At 42.9% G+C, this 23,015-nt stretch overlaps 1 protein-coding gene across 2 annotated transcripts; it reads right to left on the bottom strand.

Moving 5' to 3' along the window:
• Window positions 1–882: 882 nt before the first annotated feature.
• Window positions 883–13,795, bottom strand: DACT2 (dishevelled binding antagonist of beta catenin 2). 2 transcript variants are annotated; one of them, XM_017817542.1, is made up of 5 exons: window positions 13,635–13,795; window positions 7,780–7,912; window positions 5,990–6,277; window positions 1,662–3,491; window positions 883–1,219 (listed from the first exon to the last, which is right to left on the bottom strand). In XM_017817542.1, the coding sequence occupies exons 1-4, from the start codon at window positions 13,734–13,736 to the stop codon at window positions 1,693–1,695; spliced, it is 2,322 nt and encodes a 773-aa protein (XP_017673031.1). In that variant the 5' UTR covers window positions 13,737–13,795; the 3' UTR covers window positions 883–1,219; window positions 1,662–1,692. The 2 variants fall into 2 exon arrangements, with proteins under 2 accessions (XP_017673031.1, XP_017673030.1); XM_017817541.1 differs by lacking the exon at window positions 883–1,219 and having other exon boundaries at window positions 1,414–3,491.
• Between the last annotated feature and the right edge of the window lie 9,220 nt (window positions 13,796–23,015).

The raw sequence follows: 23,015 nt of genomic DNA on the forward strand, positions 1-23,015 counted from the left end.
CATTAATCCTACTCGGGTGATTATGTCCAATACTCTTGGAACCATGAAAAAATGTTTAAATATATTTCTCTAAAACATAATATTTTCCTAGTTACAGTAAGCGCTAGCTAGAATACTTGACTTAAATCACTTTACATAACTTTTAGTGTTCTTATTTTCCAAAAATTATTTGAAAACTGAGCGGTTTAAAACCATAACATAGCTTCCAAAGAATAGAAGACATTGGGTAAAAGTTTAGTCTTTCAATACTTCTGTTTGCTAATGAATCCTTGGAGTAAACAAGCACTCTTTTACCAGTTTCTGCAAAGTACTTGCCTTTTGTTTCAGACCCAATACAGAATGAAGTAATGCCTGTATCTCCTAAGCCAGGAATGTATTCAGATTGGGCACTGAAATAGGATAGGAGGATAATACCTGCTATTTTATAAATTCAGGGTGAACTTCAGCTCAGCTTCCAGATTGCTGTACTCAGACGAAAGAACTAGGACTGCTTATCTGAACACAAAAAATTGACTTCTTAGACCCTGACAAAAAGCTTCACATTGGTGCCCTAAAATGCATTCAAAACACATTATGGTTACATAAATACATGTGTTAAATTAAGAGTGTGACAAAATTGCATCAATTTAAGTGAGTCACTTAAACACTACCCTGTCTTCAACAAAAATGCTGCTTTCAAATTCTCTTATTTAGAAGCAGGTGTTTTAACCTCAGGTTTCCTGAGGTAGAGGGTGAATAAATGCTGTTTCTGAGTGAGCTACAGAGGTCCTCTGAAAATATAAATGAACACCTCTGCAGTGATCATAAAAACACAGATCTGTTTCACCAAAAAAAGCTCTTCTGCATTCCTGACACGACATTAGAGAATAATCTTCTTTAGACATCAAAGTCAGACAAGCACAACTTTCAGAAGTACATTAAATAATATTTATTGAGTTTGCAATTTCAGGGGGAAAGCTATAATTTCAGTCCCAGCTATTCATATACTGTGACACAGAGCCCTCATGTTCTTTCATCCATTCAACAAATGAACAATAACATGGAAAATACAGAGAAGGGTTGAAAAAAACAACCCTATACTCTCAGTTTTGAAAAAAGGAAACAAACTGAAGTCCTGTTATTCACAAATACACTTGTCTTCTTGATTAAACATACTATGTTTTTATAGAAGAACAGACTCATCCTCCTGATGTTTGGGAGAAGGTATGGGATGGTTGATCTGAAAGAAACTATGTCAAACACAGAGCTTTTCCATATGACCACAATGAGAGCTAGATGGTTAATGCAGACTTCAGACTGCAAAGAATTTCTCACAAGAGGTAAGTACACTTTCCTCTTAGGAAGCCTTTTTGTCTGGGACTGATTCAGTGGGTGCATATAGTTAACAAACCACCAAGGTTTGCCTGTAAAATCTTATGGCAGAGGATGTTTTTATTTTCACCATGGTGACCCTTCTGGATAGTAAAAAAAGGCATCACATAATATACAGAGATTCATATTTACAGAAATGGCAAAAGAGGGAACTGGATACAGTGACATTTCTGTCCAGGCATTAACAAAATCCCTTGTGTAGATTCAGGGATTGTTCACAGTTCCTTTAAGCGAGTCCTTTTCTCTGCACATAGGTTCTCTTGTTTTGCAAATGAGACCCAGCAGGATACCTCACTATAAGAAACAGATGCTTGCTCTCCCTTAAACCATGGTCATGACTTTCAGAGAGGCAGGTTGGAATCTCCTTATCTTCTTCTTTAGTGCCTTTGAAGCTTTGATGCGACAGATTTTGGGCACAGGGGGAAGAGGCTTGGAAGAGGCCTGGACAGTCCCTGATTGTCTGACTGAACCTTCAGGCCAAATCAGTTCACTTTCATCCCCCTCATCGTAGTCAAGGGCAAGACTGCTGCTGTTACTGCTGCCATCCAAATCGCTTTCACTGGACTCACTGTCCCCAAAACGGTTAGTTGTGAAATCGCTGACCTCCCCTTCACTGGTCTCTGCGATTGTGGAGTGAAAGAGGGAAGAACACTCTGCAGAGTACTCTGAGTGGTCTGACTCGCTTTTGGCATAATCTCCGTGGCGTTGATTCTTGGAGCGAGCCCTCATACTGACAGTGCGCAGGACACCGGCTCTCCTTGCTGGCTGCCTTGGCGCTCCCAGGCCAAAGCTACGAGACACGCTGGCCAGGTTGGCCTTGGCAGAGATCTCCACTGTGGACTGCCACTTGCGCTGCTTCTTCTTGTTGGCTGTGTCTACACAAGCTGCTTCGAGGGAATGCAGTGCACTGGCAGAGGCTCCGTAGAGCTCTGGCCTGGATGACACGGTGGGGAGCCTGACTTGCACAGGGAACAGACTAGATTCTGAGCATGACCTGCCAGTCACGTCACCAGAATAAGAAGGTCTCCGCACGAGATTCTTCACTCCTTGTGGCCTTTGGGGCTGATTCCACTCAGCAGGCAGCCTGGTGGCCCCATGGGACCCTCTTGCCTTTTCCATGCAGAAGGCTTGCTTCCCAGGCCGTAGTACCTTTTCACTGTTCCTCCTCTTTATCTTCACTGCCTTTGTTTTGGAGTTGGCAAACTTTACCCGGACTTGGTGGGATTCTGCAGGGACAAACTGAGCATGAACAAACTCAGTTCCTGTCACTCGCTCATGACCCCCAGTGCTAGTGGATTTGGCATTGTCATACCTTTTGAGGGGCAGCTTTCTGAGAGGGACAGCTTTAGCATTCCAGGTCTCTGGGCTAGAGTCCTCCTGGCACAGCTGTGAGTACGATGAACTGTGCTCTATGCTGCTATCCATTGCTTCTGCCAGAGGAGAACCCCTTGCTGCTGATTTGGCAGGGTAACAACTATTCACAGCTGATGGCTCTGTATCAGGCCGAGTGAATGGCTGTTCTTCATTCACACAGCGCATGGTCTCACGCTGCTTGGCACATTCCCCCTCTGACACCTCTCTCGACAGCTTCCCTTCAGCTTTGTTACTTTCCAGAGAACTCGCCTGTTTTTCCAGCTGGCTACTGCTGCTGTTAATTTTCACTCCGCCGGTGCTGGGGGTTATAATGAGTCTCTGGTGCATTGCGGCTGGCTGGTTCTTTGTTGGAACCCATTCACTGGCATCAGCCTGACTGTTCCCTTTGCATCTCGTCAGCTGCAGTAATTTATTGATGTAACCCCCTGGCTTGGCCTCAGTGGTTGGCCTAGTCCTAATCAAGTTGGGACCTGTCACACTAGGCATAGGTTTGTTGGGAGGAGCCTGGAAGTCCAGTTCTGAGGATGTGCCCACCAGGGAGAAAAGGGGACTTTGTAAAGCCACAGCATGAAGGGGGCTTGGGTAAGGATACACATCAATGCCATTCTTGGAGACCAAGTCATTCTGGAATTTGGGGTCCACGCTGAGCAAGTGTATGTCTCCGTTACGGCACAGAGGGAATATGGATTTGGGATCCATCTCTTTCTGAAATCTAGCATCTGCTGGAGTGAGTCTTTCCAAGTCACCTACACGGTGGATGAAAATAAACAACCTAATTAAATCACAGACAATTACATTCAAACTGGCTCATACTAAAAGTGCTATCTCAGGGATGTGATGGCTTTTACTAAAATCAGTAGCATGAATAAAGAAAGTAATTTCAGTCTTCCAAGGTCAGTGAATTACCTTAAAGCTTTTATTCACCTAAGCATAACAGAGATTAGAACGCCTTTTAATGCCAATAATAAAACTCTCACCTTTGCAAGAAATTTAAACTGTGCTACTTGGATGAAAGTAAATCTGTGCATATATAAAAATGTTCTAAAATGTCACACATAATGGGAACCTGACTAAACAAAAATAAGGGACTACTTTTATTTCTTAGCAGAGAAGCCATAGAAGAATGAATTAAAGAACCTTTACTTTGACAGAGGAAAAAAAATCTAAGGTCAACTACTCAGGCAGGTGGAAAGAGCAGTCCCTGAGGATGACATTTATGGCCACCAATTCAGATCTCTTCAATTCTGGAGTACAGTCAAGGTTGCTGTAAGTTACTCTTGACTGCTGCACCTGCACCTTTCCCTCAGAAGCATTCCCTGTGCACAGAGAGGAAAGGCTGTGTTTTTGTGTGAAGAAAGGTTATTCCATTCAGATGCATCATCCAATAGAGCATTATGATGCTGTGTTACCTCTGGGACTAAACATACTGGAATCAGTTATCTTGGATTTTTCTGTACAACAATGCAGACTTCAGTGCCAACAAATCCTCATCTAACCACTTTCCTGGCTGCTTCATGCTAACATGAAACCCAACCATCAAACTCAACCACGTAATTCCCAAACAGTGGCTATTTATGTCCTGTGACAGGATGCTTTGGAAAGACTCCAAAATTTGGGGTTGTCTGCAGTGTCCTACCTGAGGCACTCACAGACCTGCTACAGCAAAGATTAGGAAGATTGTTTCTCAAACAACTTAATTTCATAATGACAATTCTTTAGGAAATTGTTGGCAGCATGGTGCTCTCTCATACAAACAAACCAGGAAGCTGTCAGAAGAAAGCTGTGCTTGTGGTGTCTCAGCAAGCCTTCTGCTTGCCACTGAAAGAAACGGCAGCTGGTTTGTACCTGCAGTTACCTGTGGGGTCAAGCTAAGGAGTGGAAATGAGAAATTTCCTCCCCTCTCCAAATGATGATTTTCTGAAGTAACATCTTGCTTCACTTCTTGCAGTGTGGTCAACTGCGTAAGAATTGTTTCTTCAAGACTACACTCACTACTACTCCACTACTTATGTTTCTCATATGGAAGGAAGTAAGAGGTTGTAGCCAGGAAGAAGGGAGATGGTGGTGGAAAAAGAAAGGATGTCTGAAGGAGGTCTGTAGCCCCTCTCCCACATCCCTCAATATCAACTATTCCTTTTTTTGCTAGTCTATTTCTAGATCCAAAAATCCATAAAGTCCCTGGGGTCTCAGCAAAATGTTGCAAGACAGGAAAGTTTCTGATTGAGCAAAAGATCTGTAATCTGAATGTGGAAGTCATGGATCATTAAGCTCAGCTTAATCCCCAGCCTTTGACAAGCCTTGAGAAGACTTTGCTTTTATGCTATAATTTACCGCCATCTCTTCAGGTGTGTCTGCACACATAGGTATAGAACAGGTCTTTGTTTCTATTCCAAGCAAGCCAGAGGTGAGTTAGCTCACATCAAACAGTTGTGGGAATGATTCCAGAGTGACATGGTACTTGGAATGATGTTCCCTATGGCTTCTCTGTTTCTATAATGGAACTGTCATACATCTCACTGGATCACTATAAGAATTGTACTAACAAAAGATTGCTTTGAAGCCATGGAATAATAAGAATCCATAATAAGAAGTGATATGATGTCACTTCACAGATGGTAAACAAGAGATTTGGAATGTTAATGGACTTGTACATTTTGTCTAAAGGTATGATGCAAACTCATGGTTGATCCACTATTAGGCTCATGACTGCTTTCTAGAGAATTAACTTTTGGCCTCTGTTGTCCCTAACTGTACACACTAAATTATGAAAAAGAGTTATTGTTTGAGTCCACATTAATTAAAATAAATAGGAAATTTTGAGTTCACTTTAGATCTTTCATACATTCCTCCACCTTCACACAAGGTATTTCAAATATTGAAAATTTTCTGATTTCACATGCAGGTCAATTAAAAAAAATATCTCAACATTCATTACAATTTTATCTCATACACTAAAGTGTTTTTCCATTTCTAAATGCAGAGGCCTCACATTTGTTCTTGTTTCATCCATGTATTTGTTACTGTTTCATCCTTGTATTTGATATTGTTTAAAAATATCTGAGTATGGAGACAAGTGAAAGCTGGACACTAAACCGTTTGGCTCTGTGGTTTTGATCAATTCTCTTGTTGTGTATTGAAAAGGAGAGTTATATATTGATTAAACATTGGCATACAAGGTCCTAAAAGGAATAACCAGGAATCTGCTCTTCTCTTGAAAGAAGTATCCAGTTCTGCAATCAATTACCTGTGGAAACTGGCCTTGGTCTGGACCTGGCAGGAGCTGCAGAAACATCTCTGCTAGCTGTAATCTGACATCCATCACTGACATAGGTCCCCTGCTGTTGGAAGCTGGTGGTGTGCACAGTAGTTTCATCTGCAGACTTGGGTCGGTAATCAAACACACTGAGCCTTGCTTTAGGGTGTTGAGAGCTGGGCAAGAGACTGGTGTGGGAGGAGGAGATGGATTCACTGTACACAGAGGTACAGGAATTGGATAGTGAGCAAGAACCACCGTCGCTCAGGTCATAGAATCCTGCAGAGTTAAAATAAATAGGATATTTCATACTTACAGCAACTAAACATGCTCTGTAGAAGAAAAATGCAGAGAATACAATAAATCTTCACTTGCTATGTGCCACAAGCCTAAATTTATGATCATTTATTTAGGTAACATTAGCAGAGGTATACTCTAATTCAACCAAACTTTACAGGTCTTCTGCATATTTATTTAGGCCCTGAGCCAGCTTGGCACACACATGCCTGCTTAGTTCTGAGGGTGGGATGGGGTGAAGTGTAGCACCATCACGCCCAGTTCTTCACTGGAGAACATCTTTGGGGACTATTATGCAACTGGTGTAAAATAGGGCTGTCTTACACTGTTGTAACTTGTGCTGGGTGAATAGAAACACATATTGGATGGGAAAGTAGAGTAAAACTAGCCTGTGACCAGAGCTGCCAAGCCTATGATAGATGGAATGCCTAAGAGCAGAGAATGGAAGCTATCTTCCCTCTCCAGGTCTTGAGATCATTGCCAAGTAATTATGGAATTATTAAAAAAGGCTCTGTATAAGTTCAAGACAGGAATTTTTATTATTCCTCTCTATAACAGAAAAGAAGCTGTTTCCTTTTGAACTATGTGCATGTGCCCAAGTGCACAAATCCCGAACTTAAATGCTCAACAGAAACTTGCACGTTTCATGTCCCCTTTAAGCACTAGGCTGCAAATCTGTATGATGTATAAAAAGAAAATAAATCTTTCCTTGTCTCACTGAAGATTTGAGGCTTTCCAAAATTCTGTTTATAAAGAACTACTCTCATTGTCTCAGACTAGATAACAGAAACCGGTTTTAACAGACATCCTAGCTATAAAAGTCTGCAGTACAACTCTGTGAATCACACCAGTAATCTAATACCCAGTATTTTTCTGTTCGTGAGATCTTTACTCAGCAAACTTTTGAGGTGTTTTTCTCAGTGTCTTTTAATAGAGCTGTTTTGTTTCTACATAAATGATCAAACATTCATTTGGCTGGAGCACTCCAATACTAGTGATCTTCAAAGCCTTAGTGAGGCTCAGAACCCTCCTGGATTCAAGCAGAGCATTGCTATGGATGTTGGTTTCCTTCACTTCTTTTAAGTACTCTAGCCACTTTGCCAATGGTCATGCTACACTGGATAGTTAATTTACGTAATTAATAACTAAGGTATATAATAATATAAGGTAATAAATAATTAAGGTAATTAATAAGTACATGTCTCTTCCTCCTTCCATGTGTGGGTACAAGGTTAATTTTAAAATAAAACTAAAAAATCCGGAAAAAATACTGTTTGAGTGAACGAATGCTTTCCACTAAATCAGCTTCTCAGTAGAATTCCTATCAGCTCTGTGAGTTAGCTCTGTGCCAGATGACTACTCTCTACCTCAGCCATGGGACACTGTTTCTGACCAAACAATACAGGGAGTTTTGCTTAGCAGTTGACACTCTTCAGTTCTCCCAGCACCACACCCCATGAAATAAATAGCCAAGTGCATATTACCTGAGCTGGGCCGGCTGTCACTATCCAAGTATTCACTGGAGGTCTTACTGACATCCAATTTCAGCTCACTTATTCGCTGGTCTAGCTGATCCAGGTGGCTTTTCAAGCCGACATCCTGTCTCCTCAAACGAGACTAAATCACAAGTCGAGGGAAGAAGGAGGAAATGAAAAATAATCACAGTCAGAATCTCAGCAACAATGCATGAATTCAGGCCACCTGTGCCAGCCAGATTCTGCTCTCATTAAGTGTTTTGCTTAGTTAGGGACTGTTGCAATTGGCTCTCTGTAATGACACTGACATAAGACAAGGACAAAACATTTTGTTTCTCAGTATATATTGCCTTCTGCCCAGCTGAACATGTTCTCAAATTTTAAGCTTTGGGTTTATTGTTACACTTATGGCAGGAACTCTATCTCTAAAGAGAATAGCAATATTTTAACTAAGTAACATTTTCTTATACGTACTGCACTCTGCCTCTGAGCAGAGGAAGAGATAAACGTTATGGATTGTCTGCCTGATGAAAGCAAACTGCTGTATGTAGAGGTACCTCATTGCCACACAAAGTTAAGGCAGCATACTCAGTGCAGTAAAACCCTTGGCTTTGATGACGTGTGTATAGTTGAAAGGATACACTGCAAGAATTGTGACATCTATTTTGCTGCAAGTTTTCCTTGCATGTCTTGTGGCTAGATATTTCCACCCATTTCATGCAAGAAGCAGCTAGCATTTGAATACTGATGGGAAAATTACTGTATTTAAAATAAAAGGTGTCTCAAGTTTGTCAATAATCTTTCAGAAGCCAGCAACAACGTCTGTCGCCTACTGCAAGCAATGACCAGGCTGATCTGAGGTAACAGCTCCCGCAGTTGCTCCCCCACTATTTGTGCCGTCAGCTTGGAGAGGCAGATGGCCAGGCGTTAGGTACCAGCCAAAGAACCACAGTTGGTTTCTGTGACAAACTTCTCACATAGCACTTGGCAAATTATCTAAAGCCCAGTCACTATTTAGGCAGCTTCTAATTATATCTCACCTCACCATGCATCCTACAGTACTTTACAGTAAGGTTATACAGAAAGGTGGTCTCTTGAAGCTGGTTGAAAAGTTGTGCTCAAAGCCCTTGAAGGTATGGGTTTCCACTCAGTAATTGCATGAAAAACATGATTAAGATTCTTCTTTATGTGTACAGCTCACATTTAAAAATACAAGTGGCAGCTCTAGCAGCATTTCCAACCTCAAATACGAAAACCAAAAAATCTAGGTCTCTAGAACCAATTAAAGTATCTGCAAAATTAGATGATGTGCAGAAAATCAAAATCAGCATGTACACATTTTCAACTTCACTTTCCTTTCGCACGGATTATTCAGCTTTTAATATTTGCATTTTTAGGTTTCTCCATAGCTATAAATACCAAAAGAAAAGAAAGATCCTAAGATCCTAAAGTAATCAGTAAATGATTAGAACTGTGATGGAAGGAAAACAGAAAAACCAGACAAAAGACAGATGTCCCAAGTTTCACAAAACAACTGTTAGGGCTGGTGATGCTGCTAAGAAGGAAAAAAAAAAAGGTATTCTATTATGCTTTTACAGACAGCTGGAGGAATATATAAGACACAAGAAACAAAGCTCCTTTTTGTTACCATCACACTTCTAGAAAGGTTTAAGCTCAAGTGGCTCATCACTGCTTCCTAGGAAAACCCATGGTGATTTTCCCTTTTCCTGTTTCATATAACCAAAAGGAAGAGAAGAACTGGATAATAAAGGAGATTTTCTATCCCATCTGAATGATGAATGTATGACCTTGTCAGTACTTCTTTATTTCCTGACAAAAAAGCAAAACCATGCCATGCCTTCTTCAATCCCACCTACTCAGGAAATCACAAAGTTTTGTTTTCATGGCTGGAATTAATTGCTTAATGATTAATGTTTTGCCAGCCAATCCCTCAGCCTGTGGTTTCTGATTAATGACAGAGAGGCCACAAGGCTCTCAGGTATTCAAACATTATTTATTATACCTCTAGGTTCTGTCTGCGCTTTCACAGCATTTTAACCAACACACATGATTTACATCATCGTTTTTAACTCTTTTATGGTGTCTCACACCATTGGGTTTCCAGCAGACTCCATAGCTTTGATCTTTCAGCTAACTACTTCTGCACTCAGGGAGGAGAAGCATTCCTCTAACCATTTGGATAAGAATGACTTTTCCGGTGTGTTTGTTTGAGGCTGTTATTGCTCCAATACCCACATTAAGCAGCACTCAAAAACTCACTCTTTCTCAACTCACAACATGAATTTTACAAGTGACAAAACCTCACAGGTAAAACCATCTGTCTGCTTGGGCAATGCAGCTGTGAAGACTTTTGTACACTGCACAGCGTAGGACCAAACTTTCCAAAACAACTTGTACTATGAATGGACTACAGTTTTGGGGAGCCAAATCTGGCATATCACCATACCACACATTTTTCAGAATAAAGAACACTCTCTGAAAAGCAGGTTCCTTTACAGCAATACAAGCTGACACTTCAAATTAAGGCACCAAAACCCACTGTTCATACTTGACTATTCTCAACTATTAATGTGTTATAAAGGGGTGTGTGTGTGACACTTATTGTTTGTAGTTAGCACCTGATAGTTCTATTAATCTGACTGTATTTTGGAACGCACAAAAGATAGAATTCTTACCTGGTTTTGCCCATCTAAAAGACCTTTGGGTCTTTTTGTAACTAATGGTGCAAAGCAGCCGATTTCAGAGGAAAATTAATATCACCTATCCTAGACCTGTATTCTAGACTGCGCTGAATTCCTTCTGGAAGCATCTCTTTCTCTCAAGTTGACAAAACTTGAAGTTAGTTTATTAAAAAAAGATAATATCTCTGTTTTAAAAGATGTCTTCTCCTATTTAAAATTATCTAAAGGGGAAAAAAGTTCTGTGTAAAATGCTGGGTATCAAGTGTTTGGTTTTTTCTCTTCAATATGTGTCCCTTCTCACATTTTTATAACATCATAAATCATCTGAAAGCTTGCAAAAACAAAATCATCAGATTCAAATCAAATAAATGGTTTATAAACGTCCTCTGAGGAAAGAGCTGAGAAAATACTGGGCGTTGTAGCCTTTGATATCCACCTACTTGAACAGCGATCATAGATTTCTTTCTTTGCATTAGCCTGAATTTGCATCTCTTCTTTTTCCTCTATATCACCATGATACTGTTTGGCTAAGAGAAGTTTAGTAGCTTTGGGATCTCTGGTGGTGGGCAGCATCACTTAACTCTGCTCCTCTTCTACTACAGAGTTGACCCTGCTGGCACTGTAGTAATTTGCAGCTGCCAGAAGAGACCCTGGCCACCAAAAAGAGCCACTGGCTGGGGCAACACAGGATGTGACTGTTAGGGGCAGCAGACTGCCTACATCAGAATGTAGGCTGCTAGAGTACAGGCCAGCTGCTGTCTGTCTCTTGTAAATGCTGTTAGGGAGAAGACTGGGATTCTGGAATGGCATCTGCACCTGGTCCCCACGGGCACTTGATGGCTTTGTTCTGCTCGTTTCCACTACTGGGATTTGAGTCCTTGAGGGTACTGACTCTGCTCTTCTGTTTCTTACCCTACCATTATAGAAGCCTGGCTTGACTTTTTATCTGCCTTATTTCCATCACTGAGATGCCCTGAGCCAGCTCCAGCTGACACAGCTTCCCGATTTTATGTTGCAAGGACCAAACTTTTTATGAATTAACCCAGGACCATGCTAAAGCCCAGAGCTACAGCCCTCCTTAAAACTTGGATCAAGATACACTGCAAGGCAAAGCTACATTTACATTGTTAATGAGTTTCTCAATCTGAAAGCTTACAGAGCAGCAATCACATACTCTATCATCCATGGGCCAACAACAACAAAGACATAACACTCCTTGAGGAATGCTGTGCTTTGCATTTTCTGTTGTTTTCAGTTTTAACCTAATTTCCTGCAATCATGAACAGAATTTTCATGGGTTTTGAGTGCAATACACTGCTTATGAGTCACCAAGAAAGTTTTCCACCTGTGGGCGCTGAGATCCTAGGACCTGTGGACTATTTCTAACGGAACTGTGAAAAGCCTGTTTTCAACTGGGTTTACTTTGCTATTAAGCAGCTTTGAGGTCTGCACCTCTACTCAAATATATGTCTGCAGTTTGCAGGGGGAAAAAACCAATAAAGATAACAAGTACGCCTGAGCAGCACAGTCTGAAAAGCTTCCAGAGCCATGGGTCAATTAGAAGAGCTTTATACCACTACTTTAAGCATTCACAGAACTCTGTTTTTGCTGAAGAACCTACCCCTGGATTTATGCAGTCATCCCTCTCAAGCTTTATGAACACCTTCCTTCCAGGCACCCTAAGAAACATGTTTCCCATAATTGCACTGGCACCTACTGGTGAAATCCATCCCTCTCCAAACGTGTACAGAGTTACTTTTGTCCACTCAACTCCCACATTTCTAAGGGAAGCAAGTAAAGGCTGGTTTTTCCTTCTGTTTTAACGGTTAGTTTCTCCCATGTGCTTGGAAAGCTTTGAAAGGCGGCAGTAAGGTCCTGAAAAGCCAACCTTCAATTTAATATTTTATTTGAAAAATATATAAACAAATGAGTAATTAAAGCACAACAGCTGACATGAAAAAAGTACAGTCACTACGGTCAGAGGTCATTGGGTGATTCTGATACTCCAGAAGACCCAGACAGGCAATAAATGCCTTCAATTCTTTTGTTTAGTTTAAAAAAAAAAAAGAAAAAATGTAGAGTCATTTCTTAAAATTATCAATGACAGCTAATCAAGTGGCTGACCGTCCACTTGTCCTGTGTCTTCTTAATCAAGATATGCCTGCTGCCGTGTTTTCACAGAGTGGTGGCTAGGTTTCCCTAAAGGTTAAAGCCAGTTTTATTCTGAGATGCTGCCTGATAAAGATGCCTATGGGGAGCGAATAACCACGCTGTTTTCACACCTGATTGATAACTGATGGCTGAGCCTTCCACTAGTACAGGAAAGGAAAAAATTCTGAATTAAGTGTGAGTTTACTGAAGTGTGTAACTGCCCACACTGGAGATTAACGCCCTTTACCCTTTGCTTGTTGTCTCACCTATGAAACTCGTTTCAGCTTCAATTCAGTTTTTTTCAGTTTCACAAAAAGAGCTGTGCAAGCTGCCAACGTAACGCTTTAAATACAAGGCCTGGCATTCAGTTATTCTTCCCTTTTGATCACGCAATCCGTGGAAAGAACAAAGTGCTCCTGGCCCATGAAGCCTTTCCTGGCGGATCGACTCCCACGGGCGCACACCCGCGCGGGCACACATAGGTGTGCGCGCACACGCCCACCCGAACCCCCGGGCGCTTAGTCTGTGGATGTGTATCTCCCTCCGTGTGCCTTTTGATCTCCTATGCAAACGGCTGCTGCCACTGAGAGCCGAGCGCTGTACTGCTGAAGTTAATCATCACCTACTCCTCGGCTCCGGTGAATGAGCCGTGCCGGATTAACAACTTCTCCCGAGCGCTTCTCCTGGCACGGAGCCCGCTACCAGCGCTGTCTGTTTCGGGCCGCCCAGGTGAGCCCCGCCTGAGGAAAGGAAGCTCCCGCCTGCTATAGCGGGGCTGTAGCCGCGACTCGCACCTGCCCGCGGGGGGAGCTGCGGCTGGCGGGGCGGGGGCAGCGCAGGGGCCGCGGCTGCAGCACTTGCCTGCTCCCGGTCCCGTCCCGGCGCCGGCGGCTGCAGAGGCGGGGCCGGGTGTCCGGCAGCCCGGCGGCGCTCCCCTCCGCTCGCCGTCACCACCGCGGCTGGACTCACGAAGCCGGGTAACGGGGTGTCCCGTGCCGTACCGTCCCTTACCAGCTGCTCCTTCAGGGCGGAGAGGGTGGCCTCCAGACGGTGCTCCTTGCTGTGGGCGGACAGGGACTGCTCTTCTCCGCCCGCCGCCGGCCGCTGCGGCATGGCCAGGGCGGCCCGCACCAGCTCCCGCTGCTTCTCCCGCAGCACCTGGAGCTCCTGGAGGCCGGCCAGGGCCGCCTGCAGCCTTTCTCCCACCCGGCCGCGATCCCAGCCTCCCGGCCGCGGGGCGCCCAGCAGCATCGTCAGCGCTGGGCCGCGGCTCCGGCCATGGCAGAGGGGCGGCGGGGAGGCGGCGGGGCTGCTCCCGCCCCGGGCCGTGCCTGCGGCGGGGTCTGACCGCCCCGCTCCGCCGCTGGCACTCGAGCGAGTGAAGCAGAGCTGCAGCGGCTCCTGCGGTTTTGGAGAAGAGGTGGGGACAGGGGAGGGAGAGAGGGAGGGCGGGAGCGAAGGGAAGAGGCTGCGGCTCCAGGCAGCGCCGGGGCCACCTCTCGGGTGGATACGCGAGGAGAGCAGCCTGTGCCCGGCGCTCCCCCCGCCCGGCACAGGGGGCGGCTCCCGCCTGCCCCGTTCCTGCTCCTGCCCGGGGGACTGCTCTCGCCTCTTCCCCCGCCCCGGGGGTGAAGAGGGGTCGGGTACCCGCCTTCTCCGGGTAGAGACAGGTCCTGGGGGGCCAGCAGGCAGGTCCGGGGCGAGAGCGCCGGTCCCGGCCGGCAGCGAGCCCCAGGGATGCTGCGGAGATCGGAGCTGAGCCCAGCGTCGTGCTGCAGCCGCGTGCAAGTGGAAGTGATGCGAGGCTATGGTGCTGTGAGCTCCCAGGTATAGCAATGCTTCCCTCACAAAAACGTGGCGTTTGTAACTCCAACGCTTCTCCTCCTGGCTGGTGGTGCCCCCAGCTAGGCACAGCACTGGCACTCCTTATCTTGATCTCCAGGAACCGACCCAACTGGGATCTCGCTGCACAAGTTCGCTGTCATGTACTGAATTGTTGATTCTCACTTTGGAAGCAAGGCAGAGTCCTGTCTTGAGGTCAAGGTGTGGCTCAGCCCTCTCCCCCGCCCCAAGGTAATATGAAGGGTTTAGGATTTGCTTTAAATGGGATGTGAAAACACAGCCGTGGAAATTCAAGGCTACAGTGCTGTTGCTATCAGGTAATGTCAGCATTTAAAGCTCCCAAGACAGGCAGCTGCAGCTTCTTCAGAGGTAGCTGGTTAGCAGGCAGCAAAAACAGAACGTGTAGTCTGTAGTGATGCAGTGGGGGAGAGGAAGCCCTGATACCAAGAGCCTAATGAACACAGTGGAGATCATGCTACAGGAGACTTAATTTTTCTACTGCCTGCACTGAACTAGGAAGCATTTGGATCCTACAGATCCCAGGAGAACTCTGTGCCACACTCCTGATTTACATAATTTCGGGAAAGGTGTATGATTCCTCATAAGGCAGTAAGCACATGCACAGCCTATCTGTCTGTGGTTATGTTCTGTTCACCCTGTGTCATATCTTTAAAAGCTGTCATACTTTAATTTGAATGTTACTTGACTTTGTGCTGGGATACAGGACTTTGGTGAGTGGGAACCAGTTGCTCTGTCATCTATTCTTCAAGGAGCCTCTTCTCAACACCACGTGTGGGTGGCTATGCCCACCACTGAGCACTGTAGCCAGGCTAACTTTCCTTGTAGCAGTCCCTAGCTTTACAAATGTTAAAAGCAGTAGAGTCATGTCAAATCCAGCTCTTGCTGGGGGGCAGAGAGGCAAATTATTCCCGTGTTTGTTCACCAGGTGCCATGCAACACATTATTTGATAGTCTCAGTAGAACCCAAGCTTTGCTTTCATAATGTCACTTTCAACAGTTTTTATGTAGCTTGAAGATTTGAGAATGATGTTTACCTTGCAAAGTTGAACTATGTCAGAAGGGGTCCAGAGAGGCCCTGTTCTGACATGTTGTGCACAACTAATAACAGATGTCTCCATCTGCAGATGGAACAGGAATGACTGTTGTACAGTGCTTAGTTCAAGTATGCGAGATATGACTTGTATGACATCACCTAAGACATGTTTTGTTGTTTTGTTTTTTTTTCGTTAATGATTATACCTCTACTCTTCTTCCTTCCCCATTCATCTCACAGAACTTCCCTGTGCAGAGCAATGCTTCAGTGCCAGGATGACAGAACTATTCATTTACAAGGTGGAAAGAAAAACTGAGTTCAACACCAAGATGCTCTTGAAATTCTACCACCTCTCAGATGGAGTGTGGTGAAGAACCAAACAACCGTCACTGTATGGCACGTGGCAAGAATCTTGGAAAATGCTGTTGCAGGTATGAGGAGTGAAGCGTTTTTGTAAATCGCTTGGCTTGGCACTTGTTAAAACAGACATACAGTTCCTTATTTTATTCGAACCATGTTCTAACATGACCAAATACAAGTCACTGACAGAACTACCATTTAGTATATACTTGGTAGGAGAATTAGATATTATAAGGTCATATATTTTTTTTTCCCTCTCTTTCCTTTGCATGGAACTGTTATCCCTTACTCTTGGTTTTTCCTCTTCTTTCATCATTTTATCTTTTCCTTCATGAATTCCCAAATGGGCTATATCACAGCAGTATCTTTATTCTAATCAGCTTCCTTATTATTCCCTCTGTTGTACTGATTACTTTCTTCCTCAGAACCCTTATGATGTCACTTAATCTTTTCAGATAACTCAACAAATATCTTGTGTTATCTGACTTCTAGGGGAAAGAATAAAAGGTGTGAATCGCACCCAAATTTAAAACCATGAGATTATGTGGAGGAGGGGTAGCAGTAAAAGTGAAATTTGCATGGTGGGGACTTAGAAAACTTCTGCTATTCTTAATGACTTACAGATAAGAATGTTCAATATTGATACTCTGTAAGGTTTCACTAGACTTTAAGAATTACTTAAAAAAGTGAGCAGTCTATAGGTAACACCTTATTTTGCTGTCTAGCTTTAGCACACTGAATTCAAATGCTTAAACTTTGCTTGCACTTTTCAGGAGCCAAAAGGTTTGACTTTTCATTTATGTTACCTTTTTTCCATTGATTTCTAAAATATTGCTCTGGATTTATGCAAGAATTGGAATAAGATTTCTGTTTTCCACTTGCGGATCCTGAGGTAAATGAAATTTTGCAAAAAGCTGTAGTGAAGGATCAATATGGTTACAAAATCAGACAACAAAACAGTAGGAAATAAAACAATTTGTTTACGTAACATTATTTTACATTCTGATTTGTATTATATAATTGCACAGTGTTGTTCTATGGGTATGTTCCTCAATACAGGAACAGCGTGGCCAGCAGGACCAGGGAAGTGATTCTTCCCCTGTGCTCAGTGCTGGTGAGGCCACACCTGGAGTGCTGTGTCCAGTTCTGGGCCCCTCAGCTCAGGAAAGATATTGAGGTGCTGGAGCAGGTCCAGAGAAGAGCAGCGAGGCTGGTGAAGAGACTCGAGCACAAGTCCTATGAGGAAAGGCTGAGGGAGCTGGGGCTGTTCAGCCTGGAGAAGAGGAGGCTCAGGGGAGACCTCATCACTCTCTACAACTACCTGAAAGGAGGTTGTAGCCAGGTGGGCATCAGTCTTTTCTCCGAGGCAACTATCAGTAAGACAAGAGGGCACGGTCTTAAGCTCTGCCAGCGGAGGTTTAGGTTGAGGAAGAAATTTTTTACGGTGAGAGTGATCAGACATTAGAATGGGCTGCCCAGGGAGGTGGTGGATTCACCATCCCTGGAGGTTTTTAAGATGAGACTGGATGTGGCACTTAGTGCCATGGTCTAGTAACCGCGGTGGTAGTGGATCAAGGGTTGGACTTGGTGATCTCAGAGGTCTTTTCCAACCTGCTTGATTTTATGATTCTATTCTATGATTCTGTAAGCGTATAAAATGATACTACTCAATGCCCTCTGTCCTCGCTCTCCAGCCCATGCCTTATTTACTGCAGATCACTTAAATTGTGCACTACAGATAGAATTTTTTGCTTTTTAAAACTAAGCATTCTAGCTATTAAGTGCCTTACAGTATGAGTGAATGATGTCTTTACAACATCCCAAAAGGTATAAAGCTGGTTTTGTTTTAAGAAGGGAGGACCTGAGGCACTGAATTTTCTTTCAGACATGCTTGTTCATTTTGGGTGCCCACTGGAGGTGCCTTTGGCCTGATTTTTCTGTGTACTTACTATTATACAGTTAATATATATCCATTTTATTGTTCCAAGCAGAGTTCCCTTTAACTTAAGTTGTAGTTCTGAGCACTCAGCACTTTGGTAAATTGAATACTGGGTATTCTAATTTGAATCACTAAAAAAATGAGGAATACAATTAGTCCTCCTCATATGGAGCCAGCTTGGGTGTGCCTGCACCTGTGGTAGGGATGTGCCCTCAGAGCCTCGTAAACTACCAGAAAGGAGGCAGGTGTTATTTACCCTCTTTGGCAGATGGAGATGTAAAAATAGGTTAACTCTTTTACATAGAATCGAAGAGGAAATCTGTGGTAGGACTTGAAAGTGAAGCCAGATCATTCATGTGACCACAGAAATTACTTTACTTTCTATTTTTTTGATGCATATTAGCTAGTTTGTGTGAGACTACTGCTAGGGGAAGGACAATATTTATTGATCTCCAGATGTGTTAAAAGAAAAGTAGTTGAATGTTTGCTTTGGATGAAGTCCAGAGTACACAAAATACTTTGGTATACCAGACAACTTCAAGACCTAATTGCAGTTTGCTTCCCACGTTTGCTTATGTTTTGTTGTGAAAAATAATTCACAGGGTGTTTTGGTAACATTAACTTGTGTAGGAATATGAAGTCTCCCTGCATAGGTTTCAGCCTGTATTTTAGTTGGGTCTTTAGACTGTATTGATATCAGCATGTGTGGCAGTAGGTGAAAAAGGATCTCTTGACATGACAGAAGTACAGTGCATGCACCAGCATCCTTATTTTGCCAGCCAGCCACTCTGTCCTCTGTGCTGTCCTGTTGTTCTACTCCACAAGCGTTTTGCCATCGATCCTGCTGCGGATCTCATGCAGAGACACTGCCTAAGGCAGTCTTCTGAGCTGTTGACATCTGGTAGATGTTTAGAAGGTTAGTTGGAGGATGCAGTCACATGTGCATTGAGTCAAGTCTAATACAAGCCTGGAAGTTTTTGGAAATGTTAAGTTCGACCATTAGGAATATACTGAAAATGTACTAAACCCTTATGTTGCCTGCACAGAATAGTGTAGGTTCTGTGCTAGCACTGTTTGCCAGAGAATGCATAGTAGTGTGTGTGTCCCTCTGTGAGCTGACTCTAAGTAAATTGCCATCATCCAGGCATTTCGTCTAATTAGCAGAACAGCTGCCTTTGAAAACATTCTTCTTAAGATCTGATGTCTTGAGGATTATTTAATTAGAAAGAAGCAAATCACTGGTGGGAATGAACTCTTTGTAGAGTTCAGACAATTTATGTTGAATGGAAAAAAATTACTTTTTGAACTATAGCTTACATGGTAATGGATAGGTAAAAGGAAGAGAGAGCACAGCTCTCACAAATACAGCTTCTACAAACTCAGATTTGAGGTGACGGAATTCTTTTAGAAGGAGAAATCTTCTAAAAACATGACTAAAATCCTGACTTCAGCTACCAGGGATTAAGAGATGTCCATCTGTTTTTGTGCTTGTTTCTGTTTATTTTTCACGGGGTTGCAGGTTGTGCTGGGAGTGTCACAGGAGAATCAATGGTGGGCGTTGCAGGGGAGGGAGGAGGCTTTGATGAGGACTGTCACAAGCTTAGTATGAAAGTGCTTATTCTTGTCTCTCTCCAGTTTATGCCCTCCAACTGAAATCTTTGTAAGTAAAAGTCTGTATTTTGAATCATGTAAAAATATGTGCCTATCCATAAATCCGTGGATAGACAGGCAAACTGGGTAGTCACATGAACAAGTGTTGCACAGATGGGGACCTCAAGAAGCACAGAATATGCAGGAGTGGAGGGGACCAGAAATCCAGGTAGGCAGAAAGGGTGGCACACAGTAGCCAGGATGAGTCTGGGGAGCAAAGTCCAAGACTTAAGCCAGAAAACAGTCAAGGGTATCAGTATTCAGAAAAAAAGGCAGATGTGGGAGCCTAATAGAAAATGGAAAGAAAAGTTATACAATTTGGTATGGCTGTAAAAGCTTGCCTCTAATTAGCAGGGAAAAAGTTGAAGCTCAAGGAAATAATTTGAACTGCAAGAGGTCTAAGTTTACAACAGATCGTAACTAAAGGTGTCTGGGGGGGCACATGGGGTGTGTATGGTTGGCCTGGGGCCAGCACTTAGAGAGTCGCTGCATGTGTTCAGGGACACAGAGTTAGTGTAAGGCTCTTTGGAAATAAAGAAAACATTCAATTTTGGCATCCCTAAGAATGAGATGCCAAATGTTGATGTTACGTGCTTCTGCCATGTGATGCAGGAGTTCTGAAGGAAAGGGAGGAGTGGACCAGAAGGCTGTCCCGCAGTGATAGAAGTAAGGCAGTTTTTGAAGAGGAGCTATCACTAACTTGCTGCCAAGAGGGCCAACAGTCTTATCCCATCACTTCAAAACCTCTTATCTGTTATGATGGAAGGAACCAGGCTGGCTGCTTGGGGCAGGGCACAGGCAAAGAGGAAATGGAGGCATGGTCATTCTGCTGCCCCTGCGGGCTTGGCTTACTTTGTCCAGCCCTCCTCTAATGTGCTTCTAGCCTTTCTGGACTGTGCTCACTCGGTGCTGATGGCGCTTTTCTACCTCAGCTTCTGCTAAGAACAATGTGCAGGTGAATCCTTGCCTGAAATCAGGCACATAAAGCCAGGACACAGTCTGCCTTGTGCTGTTACAGCCAAGGAGAATAATGGTTGTTTCTCCACATCAAGCGATACCTTCTTTTACACCTATTGGTCACACTCATTGTCATCCTGATGAAAATTCATGTTTCCTCCCACCAATTGTAGCTTGTATTTTTTCCCCAGAAAACTTCACTTTCTTCCAGTCCTCCTGATTTCTGTTGGCTCTGCAGCAATATTTTTCTGCCCTCATTATAATTCATAATGTTTAGCAAGTTCACATCACATGGAGATTTCATTATAATCTTGTTTAAAATCTTCTTCTTGATCATTAATATTAAATGTGAATTCCATCAACATTACAATACAGTTGCAGACACTCCTCCCAGTTTGATTCTTGGTCTTCATTATCGCTTTCCTTTTACTTCATTCCCTTCAACAGCTTTTCAATATAGGTGACCATTTTTGCATATCCAAGCAGCCACCTTTTTCTGTTTTTATGCCAGATTATACTGGGTGACTTGTAATCACTCATTCCTGGATCTGCTCTCATTCTTACCTAGGCAGTTATTTTTACTTGTGTACTTTTCCGCTAATATTGGAAATATTTTTGGATTTCACAATTATCCTCTAAAAATATTTTGAATGATAGTCGCTGTTGTTTGGTTGATTTAACCATTTATCATTTTCCTTGTAGTCCAAGAGATCATGATTTTCTTCTTTCACTTGTCCAGCATTAATAAGGAATTAATCCATCAAAGCCTAAGTTACACCAATTGAAGAATTTTTGTTCCATTGCTTTGTTTCACGTTGTACATTTCACATCAGATTCTTAACCAGCATTTACGTGTGGATTTGTCTTTTCACCATTCTTTGTGCGTATGTCTGTGCGTGTGTGTAAAACTTTATGATATTTCTGTTTTCAAAGTTCTACACTTCTCTGAAAAACAAAGCAAATCCTGATGTGTGTGTGAGGTCTGAGCCTACTTCCTCAAAAAAGGAATGTGTTTTCAACAGAAACAGCTACGTACCAGTGTGCGGTTCCAGAGTATAAAGTATTCCTCCTGCCCTAATGCAGGATTCCACTGATTAACTTTGAGGCCTTTTAAAGGAAGGGCACTATCTTTTTTTCTGGACAGATGTAACTTAAAGTTTAGTTAGTGAAAAAAACCTCAACCCTCCAATAGTTTTTTCCAGTGAGAACAAAACACAATGCCAGATAAAAGAGGGAGAAAAAAAGGTCCTTTCATGGTGCTGTATTGACTAGCTTAGTTAAGGATGGCAAAAATTTTCAGGACATAAGGTTAGAAAGCCCCAGGGCACCTATTCAGCAAGATGTGTAAACACTCACCTAACTCCAAATAGGTGAGTGGTCCCAGTGAAGTCAAAAACACTACTTCTATTCTCAAAGTTCAACACAGGCTTTAGTATCTTGCTAAAGTGAAGCCTAAAGACCCATTACTTTTAATCTTGCAAATACATCTGCAAATTCTGGGTCTGTGGAGCATTCAGAACTAAACATCTTTTATTAAAAGTAGTTAGCTAAAGAAGGAAAGAGGAATTCCTCTTACAGTTTCACAGCATGCTGATTTTGCTGGTGTTCTTATTTATTTGCATTGGAGATCTGTGCAGGTAGTGGGGGTTAGACTGCAATGCAGAGGATGGCATGGTAATGTACTTTTATTGACTAACAGGCATTGAATGCATTCAGATAATGCACCCTTAACTTTCTGGATGCTTATAGGCCTGCTCTTTGGATTCTTTTGCTCAAAAGCAGAAGAAAATCAAGTCAAAAACCTGCTAGCTTGTAAGGACTGTGATTTTATTGGGCGTGCTTTAAAATGCATTCTCTTTTCTAGGAAGGATAGAGTGAGACTGATCCAGTTTTGACCACTGACCTGAATGGTTAGTGAGAGTGTTTTTGTGAGTTTTGTGAGCTAAGAAGGTTTATATGAGGGTGTATAAGAATCACACAGCACTGTGGTGACTGGGAAATGTTTTCACTTAAATGACTTGTTATAGGAAGTGCTGATGTGTGTATCCCCACAGATGCACATCAATGTCAGCAACATCTGAGATGAGAGAAGAAGCCTTATCAAATTCTTTTTTCTGATAATGTTAAATCCTTTTTCGTTCACTACAATGGATGTGTATGAAAACCCATACACTGTATCCTGTGTTTCAGTCATTGCTTTGCTTCTATGTATAAGAAAGAGCAGATATATGCAAAACATGCCTTGGGGAGTATGCTTTCCTGCTGAGTCTACCCTGAAAGAACTAATCACAGGGCTTCAATTGTGTCTCTATTTCCTAAAACTGGGGCCTGCCTGGGCCCCATAGCTAACTCAATGAGAAAACCTTAGTAGAGATTGCTTCAGTATTATAAATTGACAAAATTTACCGTTGTACATCACACCACTGCAGTATTGCTAAATATGATGGCAAAGTTTTCTCATCAGTAAAGCCTTTGCTTCGTATTGTCATGTCTAAAAAGAGCAGTGGCAAACTAAAATGTTTCTTTTTCACTTCTTTCTTTCCTGTAAAGGTTAACTACACTAGCTACTGAATAAAACTGAATTACTTTA

This window comes from Lepidothrix coronata, unplaced genomic scaffold (assembly GCF_001604755.1).
Source record: "Lepidothrix coronata isolate B3197 unplaced genomic scaffold, Lepidothrix_coronata-1.0 Scaffold61, whole genome shotgun sequence".
Taxonomy (NCBI): Eukaryota; Metazoa; Chordata; class Aves; order Passeriformes; family Pipridae; genus Lepidothrix; species Lepidothrix coronata.

Excerpts from the sequence above, each read along its gene's own strand:
- DACT2 (XM_017817542.1), bottom strand. The coding sequence starts at position 13,736 with ATGCCGCAGCGGCCGGCGGCGGGCGGAGAAGAGCAGTCCCTGTCCGCC. Across the intron at positions 6,278-7,779 it reads TGACAGCCGGCCCAGCTCAG|GATTCTATGACCTGAGCGAC; the intron begins GTAATATGCACT and ends TTAACTCTGCAG. Across the intron at positions 3,492-5,989 it reads ACCAAGGCCAGTTTCCACAG|GTGACTTGGAAAGACTCACT; the intron begins GTAATTGATTGC and ends TCCACCGTGTAG.